Genomic DNA, 17413 nt, shown 5'->3' with positions numbered 1-17413 from the left:
CCACTAAATCAGTGAAGCAGTGGCCTCACTAGCTCGATCACCGGTCCGACTTTTCGTTCTATACCCCCAACTTGGCGATCATGTTGTAGTGGTTATTTTTTACGCGTACTTTTTGTAGTGATAGGCACGTGATGATGTTGCAGCGCGAGAGGACGGATGTTGCGGTGGAAATTTTTTACGTGTATTTTTGTTGCGATAGGTACGTGACGATGTTGTAGAAGGTTTCAGTTGAGTACTGTTGATTTAGGATGTTGCAAAAAGTTATTCTTGATATTTCAATAGTTGATTTATCATGTTGCAATTTTTAATCTAATTAACTAATTTATTTTGTTTTATAGATATTATTATTAAAAATAATTTTATAATGTTGCAACTATAGTTTAACAATAATATTGATTATACTTTTTAAATGTTTCAAAAGGTATGTATCGGTGTTGTACTTTATTTTTTCTCAAGAATGTTGCCTGAAACATTTGTATCCTGTTGTGGTGGGAATTTTTTATCTTAAAATTGGACAACATAGTCATTTTAATATATGTTTTTTATGTTACGAACAGTGATTTTTAGTGTTACAGTGGTTTATTTCGACGGAGTGTCGCCCGATTTCGTAAAGGTTTTGCGCGCGGGAGCAAGTGCTCCAACTGCCATTCCGCCCCGACCACGCATATGGGAAAGCTCCGGGGACAGAATACGCACCCACCGGACGCCGCCGCCGCCACCACCCTCCGCCTCGCCGCGCTCCTCCAGTCGTACGGCCGCGCCGGCGACATCCGTCGCGGCCGCGCGCTCCATGCGCACCTCTTGCTCTCGGGCGCGGCCGCCGCGTCCACCTTCCTTGCCAACCACCTCATCACCATGTACTCCCACTGCGCCGACGCCGCCTCCGCCGTGCGCGTGTTCGGCGCCGTGCCCCGCCCCAACCTCGTCTCCTGGACGACGCTCGTCTCGGGGCTCGTCCAGAACTCCATGCACGCCGACGCGCTCGCGGCATTCACCGCCATGCGCCGCGCGGACATCGTGCCCACGCAGTTCGCGCTCTCCAGCGCCGCGCGCGCAGCGGCCGGCCTGGCGGCCCCGCGCCCCGGCGCGCAGCTGCACTGCGTCGGCATCAGGCTCGGCTTCGACACCGAGCTCTTCGTTGCGAGCAACCTCGCGGACATGTACTCCAAGTGTGGTCTCCTGTGTGAGGCGTGCAGGGTGTTTGACCAAATGCCGCAAAAGGATGCTGTCGCCTGGACTGCCATGATCGACGGCTATGCCAAGAACGGGAGCCTCCAGGCAGCTGTTCTGGCTTTCCGGGATATGAAATGTGAGGGGCTGATTGGAGCTGACCAGCATGTCTTCTGCAGTGCATTGAGTGCGTCAGGAGGGCTCAAGGATGTATGGCTGGGTCGTAGCCTGCATTGTTGTATAATTAAGGCAGGGTTTGAACTGGAGACTGTTTTGAGGAATGCGCTATTGGACATGTATGCTAAATCTGGGGATTTGGAGAATGCCTCTCGTGCGGTGAAGGTTGATCCTGGAGGTTGGAATGTTGTGTCCGGCACCTCGCTGATCGACGGTTACATTGAAACTGATCGTGTTGATGAGGCCCTTGAAACATATACTGAGCTGCGGAGGCAGGGTATTGAGCCCAATGAATTCACTTTCTCGAGCATGATTAAGGGCTGTGCCATGCAAGCTCTGCTCGAACAAGGTACTCAGCTGCATGCTCAAGTGATCAAGACAAGTTTGATCGATGACTCATTTGTTGGTTCCACCCTTGTGGATATGTATGGAAAATGCGGCCTCATGAGTTTGTCCATTCAGTTATTTAATGAGATTGGATATCACACTGAGATTGCCTGGAATGCGATAATAAATGTATATGCACAGCACGGTCATGGTTGGGAAGCAATCCAAGCTTTTGACAGGATGACCTCAAGTGGTATCAGGCCAAATCACATTACATTTGTCAGCCTGCTGACAGCATGCAGTCATGCTGGATTAGTGGATGAAGGACTAAAATATTTTTACTCCATGAAGGATAAACATGGTATTGAGCCTAAAGAGGAGCACTATTCATGTATCATTGATATGTATGGTCGAGCAGGGAGACTAAGGGAAGCAGAAAAATTCATAGGTGAGATGCCTGTCAAACCCAATGCACATGGTTGGTGCTCCTTGCTTCGAGCTTGCCGGATGCGAGGAAACAAGGAGCTGGGAGAGATTGCTGCGCAAAATCTTATGAAGCTTGAGCCAGATAACACCGGTATTCATGTATCCCTTTCTGGAATATACGCATCATTGGGCCAATGGGAGGATGTGAAGGCAGTCAGGAAGTTGATGAGGGATACCAGGATTAAGAAGCTGCCAGGTTTTAGCTGGGTAGATGCTAACAAGAAAACACATGTGTTTGGATCTGAGGATTGGTCACACCCACAGCAGGAGCAGATATATAAAAAGCTTGAGGACCTCTCCGGGAGGATAAAGGAGGAAGGTTATGTCCCGGACACAACCTCCTTGCCACTTAACCTAGAAGATAGTGCAAAGGAGAGGCTTCTGCGCTATCACAGTGAGAGGATTGCCGTGGCTTTTGCTTTGATAAGCATGCCAGCTACAAAACCAATCATTGTGAAGAAGAATTTACGGATCTGTGCAGACTGCCATTCTGCGTTGAAGTTCATTTCTAAGGTAGAAAGCAGGGATATTATCGTTAGAGATAATTCCAGGTTCCACCATTTTGTTAAAGGGAGGTGTTTCTGTGGAGATTACTGGTGATTAACTCTTATCCACCACTCTGTTGGCATTAGAAAGGATACATATGGCATTCTTACATTGCTGCCAGCTGATTGTTTCACAATGCTTAAACTTTACTTGATGTCACAGTGCCACTGGCCCATTGAATGTGAATGTACAGTTACCAGATATAACAATTTTGATGCTGCAGACAAAATGCAACTAGAACACTATTTAGAAAAGGAAAAGTTGCGATGACATTGCAATAACAGTGATTTGCTTGCCAGTGCTTACTTAATGAAAGATTCAATGGCTAATTAATTAAAAAAGTCATCATTTGAAGTGTTTCATTCTCCTAAGGTATGCAAATAATTTGAGCCAGACAGAACGTCAGATATTCAGTCTATATTTATATATTTCGTGTCATTGTTTCATGCATGCTTTTATTTTGTCTTAAGCATGTCAAATAGGAAAATCTTGTGTCTAAAATATATCAATATTATCCGATCAGTATCAGATGTGCCTACTGCATGATTCCGTAGGAATGGAACAGAGTAACAGTGGTTCTAGTGTTTCTAATATCAAATGAAATTTAAATGACCTTCCTTGTGAGTATTCATTATAGTAGGGAACTGAAGGGAGAGGCACAATTCTTCTCTTTGCCTCTTGCCCTAATAATTGTTTTCACATGAAATCTGTGCTCCTTTTTGTTAGGTAGAAGAACCTAACAATATTAGAAGGAATAAAACAGCTTCGATTAATTGGCACAATATGCTTTCCTATAAAAGAAATCATTAAACCCACTGCAGTGCAATTATCATTTTGCGATTTTGAGAACTTGAATTCCTTTAACTGTTGTGTAAAGATGATAATATTGGGGCACTGTCATTATTTCACTCATGAACAGGTACATTTCCTTCTGTATCTTTCCTCTTAAAATTATCGAATGAACTTTTCACAGAACATGGAAATCTGGTAAGAGCAGGTTGTTAATTGCATGGGTGTTTTTTTGGTTAAGTGATAAGGGCTTCAAAGTGGTTTCAACTTCTTTTAATTTTCTTGAATGGAAAAAGGAAATTTGGTTGCTATCGTTCTATGTTTTATAGAATTTCATACAGAAAAGTTGCTTCGTGCTATAATTTTTGCCTGTGGCTTTTTATCATCTTTATCCTCGCTAATTTTACATTTTCGGGATCAATTTTCACCAAGCCATGTTTTTAATGGTCAAGTTAGCGAAAATTACACATAATTTAGCTTAAATACCCGCCTTCTTAATGCAATGATACACATCTCTCATGCTGGTTGGAGAAAAAAAATAGCTTAAATAGTAGCAATAGCATGGGTTTTTGGCAAAGTAAAAAAGAATTCGATCCCTCAGCTTCTTACTGCATGTACCACTTTCCTGCTGATACTTGGCTATATTTCTGTGCAACGTTCCTTTCCTTGTAAGAAATGATCCCTACTCCTGCGGTCCTGCCCATTAAAACAAGTTGAGACAGCCAAAGAATTCAGAAGTGGCTTTGTTTGATAGAATAAAGTAGTATAACTAACTCAGCACTTTCTCCTGCAGAGTCATCATCATGTAAGTCAGCACGTTGTTGCAGTCATCATCTGGTCATCAGGATCATAAATACTTTACTAACTTCAGCAGAGAAATGGTGAAATGGTATTCAGTTGCTATACTATACTACTGCACCTTGAACTTTGTCAATGTTATTTAAACCTGAGATAAATTTAGTTAAACATCAAAGGAAGCTGTTGGAATAGCTAGCAAGTCATTTAAGACCTATCCGCTATGTAAAGATTTCTTCTTCTTTTTTAACTGAAAAACCTAGGATTTTGTCAACACATGGTTACCTGATTACCTCTTGTTTGCATGTTAAATTAGATATCAAGTGTCAAATAGCATCTATGTAAAACTGAATTTATGACCATGTGCACCAACTGCAGGATAAACTTAATGCGGCACTTGATTGCTTTTTACACAGACAATACAATGTTAGGTTATCGTTTTTTTTTCCTCGAACGTTATGTTAAGAAGAAGAGAATCCAAGATGACTCATATAACCCGAGCACAGGAATTCCCAGTGAGGTCGCTGGCCCCACCTGCCTAGGTCAGGGTGCTTTTGGTCGAGGTCATGTATGTTGTTGTGGCACGTCTGTAAGCTTCTCTGTGTAGGTGTGTGGGTGTGTGTTCATGTGCTCGGATTTTGGTCCTTAACCGGATTCGTTGTACACTCTTTTCAGTTTTCTCTCTTAATGAAATGACACGCAGCTCTCTTGCGTCATTCGAGAAAAAAAAATGCATGCACACACATACACCAAAAGGTTATCCACAATAGTGTAATATACATTTTCTGTGCATTTGTTTTGAAACAACATTTAGCTACAATGTGGAAAGCATTAGTGATTTCCTTCTAACTCCTTCCACTGCCCATTTTCGTACACTCATTAACAGTTTTTGACCCTTCAGTTTTGTTTTTGTGCTTGAATGCCTTATACCCTTTAATTTACTGAATCCCAGAAAATTTTACCACCCATCACACATCTGATGTAGCTAAAATGATATAATAAAAGAAACACATAGAAAAATAAATAAATAAAATAAAAAGCTGTGCGTGGAACATGATAATCCACTATCACATGCACATGAAGCATAGACTAGTTTATGACGGCAATATATTTAAGAATTTCACATAAGAATGAATTTATTTTTTTTTAAGAAAACAGGAGGGGTGCCCCCCTACTTGTTATAAATTAAAAGAGGGGAAAACTGTACATGACGAACAAGAAAAAGAAAGGAAAGAGGAAAGGGAAGCATACATTTACTTTGGGTGAGACCTTTAGTTCAGCATAATCCCTATCCAGTTTCTGTTGAGAGCTGAGTCTCTCCAAGATAACCTCTTGGTTACATAAAAAAGGATCGACAGGATCTGGTTGACCATTCATTCAATGCAATCGATCAGTTCATTCAATATGATTGATCAATGTATTTGACAGTATGGAATCCTTAAAAGACATTACTGAAAAAACTTTTCTTTCCAATCAATGTGATTGATCAATTGTATGTGTTCAATGTACATATACCATATCAACATGGTATGCAGTATGTTTCAGACTATAGAACTACGTGTATCATCTCAACTCTGAAATTGCATGCTGAAGATATCTGAATGACTTCTCATGGCTAATAAAACCCATCAACCAAAAATCAAAGCCATCAACAGTAACTAGATCAATATACTTCTCATCGGGATTGTATAAATTTCCTCGCACTGAAGCACTCTTTATCCTCTTTGCGGGAATCAACACCTGCAGAAGGTACAAATTTTATTAGCTTTAACTTCGAGTATATACAAATATCTTTGTGTCGCATTTTCTATCTGATAAACTACAGCCTACAGGTACTATATTGAGGAGGAGATTTTGCTTCAATTACCTTGTAAGGCACCCTTGTACTGCCTCCTTTGGGTGATGCTAAATTCAAAGGCCTGTCACTATGGAAAGCAATTTTCTCAGTTGAGATGAAAAGCATTCCAGCTATTGGACCAGCCGTGGTTGAAAGATAGCATTGGAAAGCTTTCACTAGTTTCTCATCTTTCTCGACTGCAAAGTATTCTCTGAAGACTTTGTCAATACCGCCAGCTTTGAGAACCTTTGCACCGAAGCTTAGTTTCCCTCTGATAGTTGCTGAAAGTTTTGGTCCCAGAGTTACTGCAAAGAAAAATTATTTGTATCAGTGATGTGAATTTCTTTATCAGCATAACACAACTTTCATTTGTGAAAAAGGACAGGGGTTGAATTCTTACAGTGTTCTTTGAAACCTTGCATGTAGTTATCTGTTTTCTGGCTCAATTTGCTCATCCGATAAATGAAGGAACTCTTATCTGTATCAGGCAAAGAATACCAAATCAGTATTGGCACACAAAATAAAGTTATTGCAGAAGGAGAGCTGGGAAAGCGGGCTGTGTGATTCTTACTCTTTTTGTGAATCAAGGCAGAACAGGAAGGTTTTCCTTGTGTTTCCTCATCGGCATAAGCAAACGAAACCAACGGAATTCCAATGACATGCTCCTGGGTGAAACTCTCCATTGCTTGGAGAAGCTCTATCTACGATTCTGCTTGGATGCTGGGATTTCCTCCTTGCCTGTGAGAAGTTGATGCCTGCTAGTGCCCAGAGTCTGAGCCATATGTGTGCATTTATATGGAGAAGCTACGAAAAAGGCAACTTTATTCCAGGGGACAATGTGGACATGTGGTGTAACTGAATCAGAACTTTATGCTGCATACTCACCATCGCCTCATCAGGGACAAAAGCAAGGCCTGCTTTCTTGACTAAAGAAATGGGCATGGGCAGAACAGTTGTAGCTTTCAACCCAGCCAATGGGGAGGTACCAATGCATTTCTTTCCTACTCCTCTTTCTATTGCTTACCCTTACTCCAAGGTGTTGATGAGACACTGATGACAAGCTTATTTTTATAAGGTTCTGATGGGAGCACATATAGGTTTTGCTACTTATATAATATAATGAACTCTAATTAGTCTATGACACATAGAGCATAACTGATTCTTCTTCCCATTAAGGAAATATGTTCATGGAGAGTGGAGAGGGAAGTAAAACATACACGTGGTCGGTTCAAAACTGAAACCAAACCACTGCTATACACTTGGTTCCGGTATATGTGTCCCTTTCACGCATACTTGAGCCATGCTTCTTGTGAAGAATGTTTGGAATCTCGAACTATCTAGAAAAGTGTGCACATGTTAAGTTTGCATGACAAGATCAATGCGACCTGCGTGCTGAAGATGTGCGTCATGAATCTGATGCTCAGTATGGAACAGAAGAGTAACAGAAACTAAAAGAAGTTTTCTTCTGTGTACTCATTGTCACATATTTGTTTTCTTATGTTCAGACACTGGGAGGAAGCAAACGCAAAATTGCTTTAATGTTTCAGTTGTGCTAATGTGGTAATTAGCCTTGTTCACCCATGATATAAGGAGTTGACTATCTGGCATTAATGACGCCATCCTTGCCTCGTTGGCTGATGAGTTTCTTCTATTTAAATCTTGAAACTGTTTGCAGTATTTTACTATACCTTAATACTACACTGCTGGTGAGCACAAAGCAAAACAATGATATTCTGCTGAGCCTTTCGGCTTAAGATGTTCCTTTTAGCTGTGGCTCCCCATTAGTGTGCCTTTTCACTTGCACCTGCGGGCCACAGCATTTTCTTTCAAATCATTTAGAACTTAGACAATTTTCCTGCCAGATTCACGGTTCAAGAACATGGTGGCCCAGTGATGGGCTTGGACTTGTGAATGATGTGGAATGGGACTAATCTGATGTGTAAACTAGTCACTTTCTGCAATATGGACTTAAAGATATCATAATCTTGCTTTGTTCCAGGTCTCAGCTCCTCCATGCCAGGTGTTGACCTGATATTCGTTGAACCTATACAGAACCCCGTCAAAAAAGTGATCTTGCTCGATTAAGCCACTGGTATGAGCTGTCTGGTGACATCCTTTTATTCAGTTCCAAAATTTGTGATATTTATAATTATGCTATGTTAGAGATATTTCTATCCGCACTTTGTCACTCTTGATCTGACATGTGGCAAGTCCATTGTGCATGAATATGGCTAAGACCCAGTCAAGCTACCCAGCTCTACATGTACCATATCGACATGGCATGCAGTATGTTCCTGACTACAGAACTACGTGTATCATCTCAACCCTGAAATTACATGCTGAACATATTTAATTTGAATGACTCTCTATAGCTGATAAAATCCATAAACTAAAAATAGAAGCCATTAACAGTAACCACGTCAGTATGCTTCTCATCAAGATTGTACAAAAAAATTTGTACACCAGCAGTCTTTGTCCTCAGTGTGGGGATCAAGATTTGCAGAAGGTTCATACACATCAGCTTTAACTTCAAGTGCATGTCCAAATATCTCTGTAACATATTTCTCTATTTTGAGAAGGATATTTTTATTCAATCACCGTTGTATGGAACCCTTGTGTTTCCTCTTTTGGGAGACGCTAAACTCAAGGTCTATCACTATGGAAAGAATTTGTCTCAGTTGAGATGAAAAGTATTACAGCCACTGGACCAGCTGCGGTTGAAAGACAACATGAGGAAGCCTTCAGTAGCTTCTTATCGTTTTTGACAGTGAAGTATTCCTGGAAGAGTTTATCAATGCTGCCAGCTTGGAAAACATCTGCACCAAAGCTGTTTCCATTTGGAGGTTTCTGAAATTTTGGTCCAGAGTTATTAAAGGGAAATGCACCAGAGCTGTTTGAAGGGTGGACCTGGCACAGTGGTAAAACTCTCCACTTGTGGCTCAGAGATCCTGGGTTCGAACTAGCCTCTTTGCAGAATTTTAAAAGAATTTTGAGGAATTTCCTTCCCCAGACCCCCACCTTGTGTGGGAGCTTTTGCACTCTAGGTATACCCTTTTTTTTAGTTATTGAAGGGGAAAGATTTGTCAGTCATCAGAAGTTTTAATTGTAATTCACTACTTTTGTTGAGCAAAAAAGGTAATTGACTGAACTCTTACGATGGTCGCTGAACCCTTTGCACGTACATATATATCTATTTTGTGGCTCAGTTTGCCAATCCGGTGAATGAACTCTTCTTATCTGTATCATGGAAAGGATACAATCAGTATTGACATGCAAAGTATAGTTATTCGGAATAGGGAAATGCGGAAGCAGGTTGTAAGATTCTTACGCTTCTTCAGAATCAAGGCAGAACAGGAAGGTTTCCTCGTGTTTTGTCATCAGCTTATGCAAAGGAAACCAAATGACTTCCAACTACACGCTTCTGGGCGAAAATCTCCACTGTTTTCAGAAACTCTATCTGCTATTCTGCTTGGGAGTCTCTTTGCCTAGATATGAGCAGTTTGAGCCCGCACCAAGTTCAAGTCATGTGTGGGCTTTTTATAGGGTGCGTTCCAGGGAAGAGGGAACAATGTGGTGTAACTGAATCAGCACTTTGTGCTGCATACTCACCATTGCCTCCTCGAGAAAGGAACAAAAGCAAGGCTTCCTTTCTTGACTAAAAGAATGGGCACGGGCAGAACACTTGGGCTTTCAACCCAGCTGACGAGGTGCTGGAGAATACTGATGCTTTCATTTCCTACTGCACTTTGTATTGCTTACCACAACTGTTGAACTGTTGATGAAGCAGTCGATAACATACGGTGTGGATGGGAGAGCACGTAGGCTTTGCTACTTATGAATTATGATGATGAACTCTATCCAGTAGTTTATGGCACATAGAGCGTAACTGATTCTTTTTCCGTTTTAGGAAATGGGTTCATGGAGAATGGAGATGAAAGTATAACATATTCGTGGTTTGCATATTCGATTCTGTACATGTCTTCCTTCTCAAATCCCCAAGGTTAGTGACACCTTCCACGTATATTTGCATCAATTTTTTGTGGAAACAGGATGGTGAACACTCAAGAAAAATGTGCACATGTCACATTTACATAACAAAATCGATGGCACTTGTCTGGTGAAGATGTGGCTTCGGTAAATCTAATGCCTATACAGCTGATTAAAATAAAACAAAAAGAATAATAGCTTAAGATCTTTTCAGTTGTGGCTCCACATTGCCTTGTGTTTTAGAATCATTCAAGATTTTAAACAAACTTAGAAAAACATTGCCCTGCCAGATTCATGGTTCAAGAACATGGTGAACCAGGTGATGGGCTCGGACTTGTGAATTTTGTGGAATGCGACTAGTCTGATGTGTAAAACTAGTTTTCTCTCTCTTGAACACGCAGGAGAGCTGCGTATCACATGTAAAACTAGTTGCTTTCCGCTAATATTGACTTGATTCAAGGATATTATAATCTTGCTCTCTTCCAAATTTCAACTCCATTTTTCATGAAAGGCATTGACCTGGCATACGTGGAACTTATGCAGAAACCTGTCAGAAAGGTGCTCTTGCTCGGTAAAGACATTCAGTATGGCAGGTATTTGATTCTGTAGTTTTCTCTTGTAAACTTTTGTACAAAAAAACCTTATTTATTTTTATAAATGAGATATTCACATGGTCCTCCCCTGGTGTTCTCATAAAAAAAGATGTATTTGAGAATGCTGTATCCTTCAAGAACATCACCGGAAAATTTTGTTTCAATACAATGTGATTGATCAATTCTATCTGTTTGATGTACATATACCATATCAAGATGGTATGCAGTATGTTTCAGACTATAGAACTATGTGTATCATCTCAACTCTGAAATTACATGCCGAAGATATTTGAATGACTTCTCGTAGCTAATAAAACCCATAAACCAAAAATCAAAGCCATCAACAGTAACCAGATCAATATACTTCTCATCAGGATTGTACAAATTTCCTCTCACTGAAGCACTCTTTATCCTTTTTGCGGGGATCAACACCTGCAGAAGGTACAAATTTCATTAGATTTAGCTTCATGTGTAGATGCAAATATCTTTGAACTACATTTTCTATCTGATAAATGTCAGTCACTCTATTGTGATGAAGATTTTGCTTCAGTTACCTTGTAGGGCACCCTTGTCCTGCCTCCTTTGGGACATGCTATGCTCAGAGGCCTATCACTATGGAATGCTATCTTCTCAGTTGAGATGAAAAGCATTCCAGATATTGGACCAGCTGTGGTTGAAAGATAACACTGGAACGCCTTCAATAATTTCTCATCTTTCCCAACTACAAAGTATTCCCTGAAGACTTTATCAATGCTGCCAGCTTGTAGAACCTTTGCACCAAAGCTTAACTTCCCTTTGATAGTTTCTGAAAATTTTGGTCCCAGATTTACTGCAAAGAAAAAAAGATTTATCAGTGATGAGAATTTTAAACTAACTAACATAACAAGTTTAATCTTCAAAAGGAGGATAATGGTTGTATTCTTACAGTGTTCTTTGAACCCTTGCATGTAGTTATCGGTTTTCTTGCTCAACTTGCTCATCCGATAAATGAAAGAACTCTTATCTGTATCATGCAAAGGATATCAAATCAGTATGGATATACGAAGTAAAGTTGTTGCAGGAGGAGAACTGGGGAACCATGTTATGAGAAGTAAGATTCTTACTCTTCTTATGAACCAAGGCTGAACAGGAAGGTTTTCCTTGTGTTTCCTCTTGGGCATATGCAAACGAAGCCAAAGGAATTCCGATGACATGCTCCTGGGAAAAACTCTCCATTGTTTGGAGCAGCTCTAGCTGCAGTTCTGCTTGGATGCTGGGAGTTTCTCTTTGCTTGCCTGTGAGAAGTTGGTCCCTGCTAGTGCTCGGAGTCTGAGCCACATGTGGGGCTTTTATAAGGTGAAGCTACCTAAAAGGCAACTTTATTCCAGGGAACAATGTGGTGTAACCGAATCAGCACATTATGCTGCATACTCACCATCGCCTCATCAGGAACAAAGGCAAGGCCTGCTTTCTTGACTAAAGGAATGGGCACGAGAAGAACACTTGGAGCTTTCAACCCAGCTAATGAGGAGGTACCTATTCTTTCCTTTCCTACTGCACTTCTTATTGCTCTAATCTGTGCAAGTTGTTGATGAGGTAGTTGATGCAATGCTTATGGTTACCTTTATAAGGTGCTGATGGGAGAGCATGTAGGCTTTGCTACTTATAATGATAAATTCTACATAGTTTATGACACGACGTGCGTAACTGTTCCTTTTGGTTTTCCCATTCTGGGAAATGGGTTCGTGGAGAGTGGAGAAGAAAGATGACCATGTGGTTTGTTCAAACTTCAAACCAAACTACCAGTATGCATTTGGTTCCGGTAGATGTCTGGTATCTGCCTTTGACGCATATTTGAGTCACGTTTTTGTGGAGAATGTTGTTAGGAATCTCAGACCAATCTATAAAGATGCGCACATGCCAAGTGTACTGTGTACATGATGATACAAATGGCACCTGTCTGGAGAACACTGCAGGTAACGGCACCTATTTTTTTTTTTTTTGAAACTTTGATAACGGCACCTGTTAGTAACAGAAATATGAAGACGCTTCCTGCAGTGTTCTCGCCATTACTTGTTCGTGCAATTAGGTTCAGAAGGAAATGTGCAAATGCTTCTCTATCTTCAGCTATATGCTAGTACGCTAGTTATACCTTTTCATCTCTTTATATATATCCTTGTTCGTCCATGGTATGAGATAATGAGAAGTTGACTATCTGGCATTTTTGGCTGCCTCATAACGGCAATAACGCCATGTTTGCCTCCTTCGCTCGTCGGTTTCTTTATTTAAATCTTGAAGTTGTTTTCAGTAATTTACTATACCCTAATACTAAAGTGTTGATCAAAGCAAAACAAAAGAATCCTATTATGTTGTGCCTTTCGGCTTAAGATCTCCCTTTTAGTTGTGGCTCCAAATTAGTTTTTCAGTCCTTGTGTTTTAGAATCATTCAGAATCTTAAACAAACCTATCAGAAAACTATTTCCCTGCCAGATTCATGGTTCAAGTGACCCACCAGGTGATGGGCTCGGACTGGTGAACGATGCGGGATGGGACTAATCTGATGTGTAAAACTGCTCGCTTTCCGCTAATCCGGACTTGGTTTAATGGTATCATAATCTTGCTTCGTTCCAGGTCTCCACTCCGTTTTCCATGCCAGGTGTTGACCTGACATACGTGGAACCTATGCAGAACCCCGTCAGAAAGCAAAGGTGATCTTGCTCAGAAAAAAAAAAAGCATTGGTGTTAGGCTGTTAGCTGTCTTGCGAGATCCCATGTTTGATTTAATACTCTTGATTGGTGAATAATGAGATTATGATAGAGATATTGTATCTGTACGTTGTCAGTTGTCACTCTTGTTCTGACAAGTGGCAAGTATATTAATTTGTCAACAACTAACTTATTATGGCAGTATAGAGAATAGAATCGGGGTACGCTTATGCCCAAACTATCCAGCCGGCCCAAATTCGTGACCGGCCCAATTAGATACGACGATCCCCCATCTCCGTCTCCTCCTCTCTCCTGACCTCCTCCTTCCGCCGTCCGTGACGAACGCTTTCGCACCTCGCTCCCTCCCCAGGACCCCAGCTCCCCTCCCCTATCGATGGAAGAATTCCAGGATGACGCCCTCCGCGAGATCTCCCGACACCTTCCCTGCGTGGCGGACCGCGACGACGCGGCCGATGTCTGCAGGAGGTGGCAGGCGGCGCTCTCGGAGCCGCTGCCAGATCCCCCGCTGCCGCGGCAGCTGCCGTGGCTCCTCCTACCGTCCGCCGACTCGACGCGCGCCTGCTGCCTGTTCTGCGGCACCGGCAACGATGCCTGCGTCATCCGCCACAAGCTCACGGCCACGCACGGCGCTCGCTGCTTCGGGTCCTACAACGGCCATTGCCCCAATCGGGATGCCCGCTTCCTCTACCTGCCCGACGCGCTGGGCACTGGCCTAAACCATGGCCAGCGTGACATGGTCATCCTCGCGGCCACCCTCTCGTGCTCGCCCGATGACCAGAACTGCATCGGTGCTGGCATAGTCATGCAGTGGCAGTTCATCGCCGGCCAGCGGCAGGTGGCCTTCTGGCGCATGGGAGATCCAGTTGCAATGGCGTTGGATGCTGATGCCAGGCCCCTTTTGAAGTGGAGGATGTCCTGTTCCACGACGGATCATAACGTTTCCTCACCCAAGGTGCTCACATCCGCGTCTGCACACCGGTCGTCAACCATCAGCGGGTACCGAAGTTGCAAAGACTAGAGGTAACCAAGGGCGTGTTTTTGATTTTAGTTCGAACTAAAATTTATATCACATCGAATTTAAAAGCTAATTAGAAGGACTAAATATGAGCTAATTATAAAACTAATTACATAGATGGAGACTAATTTCCAAGATGAATCTATTAAGCCTAATTAATCCATCATTAGCACATGTTTATTGTAGCACCACATTATCAAATCATGAACTAATTAGGCTTAATAGATTCGTCTCGCAAATTAGCCTCCTTCTGTGCAATTGGTTTTGTAATTAGTCTATATTTAATACTCCTAATTAGTATCTAACATTCGATGTCCCAAGAATTTTAGGAACTTCTAAAGAAACAAACGGAGCCTAACGAAGTTATAAATTTGAGGACAACAGGGTTAGAAACCACTTCGGTGCATTTTTTGTGAGTGATATATCTAACCCTTAGTAAATTGAATAATATCAAGGTCCAAATTGAATATTCAATGAACTGTAGCTCAGTGGGGAGCGGTGTGATTGTCTTCACTGGATCGATGTTCAAAAGTGAACGAAGTTAAATTTGGTAAAATAAAATAAAATCTTCTGCGCGTGCATTGGAAAACAAGGTCTTTATAGGCTATCCCGGACTGATGGTGTGGTGCTGGAGTCTTAGCACCCGAAGACATTTTTGCACGTTCTTTACAACTACCAATAAAAGACCATCATATTAAAATATTCCCCAGCAAAGGAAAAACTTGTCTGGTTAGCACAAACGAAGTTATTTTTGTTTGTTTGTTTTTGTTTTTTGAAGTTTCTCACAACTTTTGTGCCATTTAAATTTCAGAACGAAGTCGCCCGAAACAAAGCTGACTGAAACCGACCACCCACATGCGAAGTCAAAAGGCGTGTCAGAAATGAAATTTTTTGCAACGAAGTCGAACTTAACTTCGGTAAATAAATGCATGATCCAGGCTACATGTCCAAAGGAGTATTTCGCATAATTTGCAACCATATATTAACCAAGAGAAAAACGAAGTTACAATGTTTCGAACCTGCAATCTCGTGGTTATGGAGTTGATCTCTTTCCACTGAGCTGAGGGCAGGATTACTATTTGACATTTGAAGAGATCACTCCATATTGTTGTACAAATTGCTTCAATCAGCCCAACGAATGCACTTGTGGCCATAATTTATTTAAACACAAGGAGCGAAGTTGAATGATGATGAAATGTCCATGCAGTTTCTCACTCGGAAGAACCATTAAATTATCTGGTTAAGAAATTTCAAAGGTGATTGCATATCGTTGACTTTGCAACCGTTTATATATATGGAATCCGTGATAAAGTTGCTTTGGTTACAAAATTTAATGTTAGGGGGTGTTTGGCAACACTCCACTCCCGAAAAAATAGCTCTACTTCACCAACTTCATCTTTTTGCAGCTCCACTCCACCAACTCCAGAAAAGCATGGAGCTTATGTACGTGTTTGGCTGATTGCAGTGCTTCAACTCTAAAAACATGAAGACTTGTTGTGAATAGTCTATTTTACCCTCTGTGAATGGGCCTACATGTCATTGTCTTCTCTTTTCTCCCTCTCCTCTCTTCGTGATGCCGCCTGGTGGTGATCGGCCGGCCAGCCGTCCGTCCGTCCGTCGCCCCTCCACGGATCGCCTTGCCTCCAGTAGGCCGACCCTCGCTCTCCTGCTCTTGATGTGCGCACGTCGAGCTCCTAAGGCCGGAGCACCGTCCCGACCATCTCCGATGAGGGGAATCGAACGGGAGCAGGCAAAATCGAGCGGGGTATAGCAAAATCAAGTCGGGATAGGGAGAAATTATGCTAGGACGTGGGAAATAGAGTGGAATTGGTAAAATTTACCATGGGGCAGGGAGGTCACCGGAGGCGAGCGGCGTAGGTAGGAGCCCCGATGGCAGGCCACGGCATAGCTAGGAGCCCACTGGAGCCGCAGGGGGCAGGTGGTAGCAGCGGCACATCCTGGGGGAGGGACGGCGCGTGCGCCATGGCAACGACGGCGCAGCCCTGGCCGGCAGGAGCCCCCGCTGCTCCAGTGGGCGAGGGCAGCGAGGTCCGGTGAGCAGGGGCCACGTGGCCAACGCGGGCAGGGGCGGCGAGGTTGACAGGCGGGGTGGCGTTGCTGCGGCCAGCGCGGCACCGACGGGCGGGGGCGGGGCGGTCCGGCGAGTAGGGCCACACCGCCGCAGGGGGTGGCGAGGTCTGGTGAGCATGGGCGTGAGCGTGGCCGATGTGGGCGGGGGTGGCGAGGCCCGACGGGCGAGGGTGGCGTGGCTGCGGCCGGCTGGGGTAGCACGGTCAGCGTCGGGCAGCGCGGCGCCAGCAACCGAGGGAGGAAACGGAGACCATGAGCGGTGGGCGCCAACTGTTGGGGATTTGACTCCGCCAAATAGGAGAGAGAAGAGAGCAAATGGAGGAGAAGTGGAGTCATAACTTGGAGAGAGAAGTGTGGGAGTGCTCAAAGAGTGAGTCCTCTCCTCAATACCCCTTGGGCCATTTACACAGAGGAGGATGGGGGTGGTAATTAGCCCCCAAGTTCCCGGTGGGTACATAATTTACAACTAGACTTCCAACATTTACATGGGCCTTTACATGAGCCGAAAGGTGGGGATGCCATGCGAAACCCTTTTCCCCAACACCCTTGTCATAGGCTACATGAGGAATTTGACCATTTGCATAATGTGTGCTTCAGATTAACTGAACCCATTTTATCGTAGAACTTATGGAGATGCTTCATTAGCAAGGCTTCATTTTGCTTCTTTAGGTCTATGACTCCTAGCCCTCTCTTATTCTTTGGTGTTGAAACTTTTGTCCAGGCTACTAGTGGTTTTCCTTGGCATTAATATCAGTACCCTTCCATAAATAATGCTTTCTTGCTCAGTCAAAGCTATCAATAACTGCTGCATGTAACTTAAGTGTACACATTGGGTATGTTAGCAAGGGCGTAATTACAGAGTTCACTAGAGTGAGCCTTCCTGCCATTGAGAGC

General features: G+C 42.9%; 4 protein-coding genes across 5 annotated transcripts; 2 read left to right on the top strand and 2 right to left on the bottom strand.

Annotated features, from left to right (window-relative positions):
- The first annotated feature begins 659 nt into the window (after window positions 1–659).
- Window positions 660–2826, top strand: LOC101780691 (putative pentatricopeptide repeat-containing protein At5g52630). Its single transcript, XM_004986426.2, has one exon. The coding sequence runs from the start codon at window positions 667–669 to the stop codon at window positions 2758–2760; it is 2094 nt and encodes a 697-aa protein (XP_004986483.1). The 5' UTR covers window positions 660–666; the 3' UTR covers window positions 2761–2826.
- A 2840-nt stretch (window positions 2827–5666) lies between these two features.
- On the bottom strand, window positions 5667–7149 carry LOC101760809 (putative GEM-like protein 8). The gene is made up of 4 exons (XM_004982719.2): window positions 6699–7149; window positions 6528–6605; window positions 6158–6432; window positions 5667–6030 (listed from the first exon to the last, which is right to left on the bottom strand). Exons 1-4 carry the CDS (start codon window positions 6808–6810, stop codon window positions 5854–5856), a joined length of 642 nt encoding a protein of 213 aa, XP_004982776.1. The 5' UTR covers window positions 6811–7149; the 3' UTR covers window positions 5667–5853.
- Window positions 7150–10839: 3690 nt separating this feature from the next.
- On the bottom strand, window positions 10840–11994 carry LOC101760394 (putative GEM-like protein 8). Its single transcript, XM_004982718.3, has 4 exons — window positions 11811–11994; window positions 11633–11710; window positions 11262–11536; window positions 10840–11139 (listed from the first exon to the last, which is right to left on the bottom strand). Exons 1-4 carry the CDS (start codon window positions 11920–11922, stop codon window positions 10963–10965), a joined length of 642 nt encoding a protein of 213 aa, XP_004982775.1. The 5' UTR covers window positions 11923–11994; the 3' UTR covers window positions 10840–10962.
- A 1657-nt stretch (window positions 11995–13651) lies between these two features.
- Window positions 13652–15945, top strand: LOC101759991. Of its 2 annotated transcripts, none has more exons than XM_022822921.1 (2): window positions 13652–14433; window positions 15835–15945. In XM_022822921.1, the coding sequence occupies exon 1, from the start codon at window positions 13787–13789 to the stop codon at window positions 14429–14431; it is 645 nt and encodes a 214-aa protein (XP_022678656.1). In that variant the 5' UTR covers window positions 13652–13786; the 3' UTR covers window positions 14432–14433; window positions 15835–15945. The 2 variants fall into 2 exon arrangements, with proteins under 2 accessions (XP_022678656.1, XP_004982774.1); XM_004982717.2 differs by lacking the exon at window positions 15835–15945 and adding an exon at window positions 15240–15642 and having other exon boundaries at window positions 13654–14433.
- Window positions 15946–17413: the final 1468 nt, after the last annotated feature.

Source organism: Setaria italica, chromosome IX (genome assembly GCF_000263155.2).
Source record: "Setaria italica strain Yugu1 chromosome IX, Setaria_italica_v2.0, whole genome shotgun sequence".
Taxonomy (NCBI): Eukaryota; Viridiplantae; Streptophyta; class Magnoliopsida; order Poales; family Poaceae; genus Setaria; species Setaria italica.
The sequence above is the reverse complement of the archived record's forward strand: the minus strand, read 5'-3'. Positions and strand labels throughout refer to the sequence as shown.

Bases quoted from the DNA above. Each gene is read 5' to 3' on its own strand.
- LOC101780691 (XM_004986426.2), top strand. From the start codon at position 667: ATGGGAAAGCTCCGGGGACAGAATACGCACCCACCGGACGCCGCCGCC.
- LOC101760809 (XM_004982719.2), bottom strand. From the start codon at position 6,810: ATGGAGAGTTTCACCCAGGAGCATGTCATTGGAATTCCGTTGGTTTCG. The intron at 6,606-6,698 runs GTAAGAATCACA...TGCCTGATACAG, and splicing joins TGCCTTGATTCACAAAAAGA to ATAAGAGTTCCTTCATTTAT. The intron at 6,433-6,527 runs GTAAGAATTCAA...TTTTCTTTGCAG, and splicing joins GCAAGGTTTCAAAGAACACT to TAACTCTGGGACCAAAACTT.
- LOC101760394 (XM_004982718.3), bottom strand. From the start codon at position 11,922: ATGGAGAGTTTTTCCCAGGAGCATGTCATCGGAATTCCTTTGGCTTCG. The intron at 11,537-11,632 runs GTAAGAATACAA...TTTTCTTTGCAG, and splicing joins GCAAGGGTTCAAAGAACACT to TAAATCTGGGACCAAAATTT. The intron at 11,140-11,261 runs GTAACTGAAGCA...TACCTTCTGCAG, and splicing joins GGACAAGGGTGCCCTACAAG to GTGTTGATCCCCGCAAAAAG.
- LOC101759991 (XM_022822921.1), top strand. From the start codon at position 13,787: ATGGAAGAATTCCAGGATGACGCCCTCCGCGAGATCTCCCGACACCTT.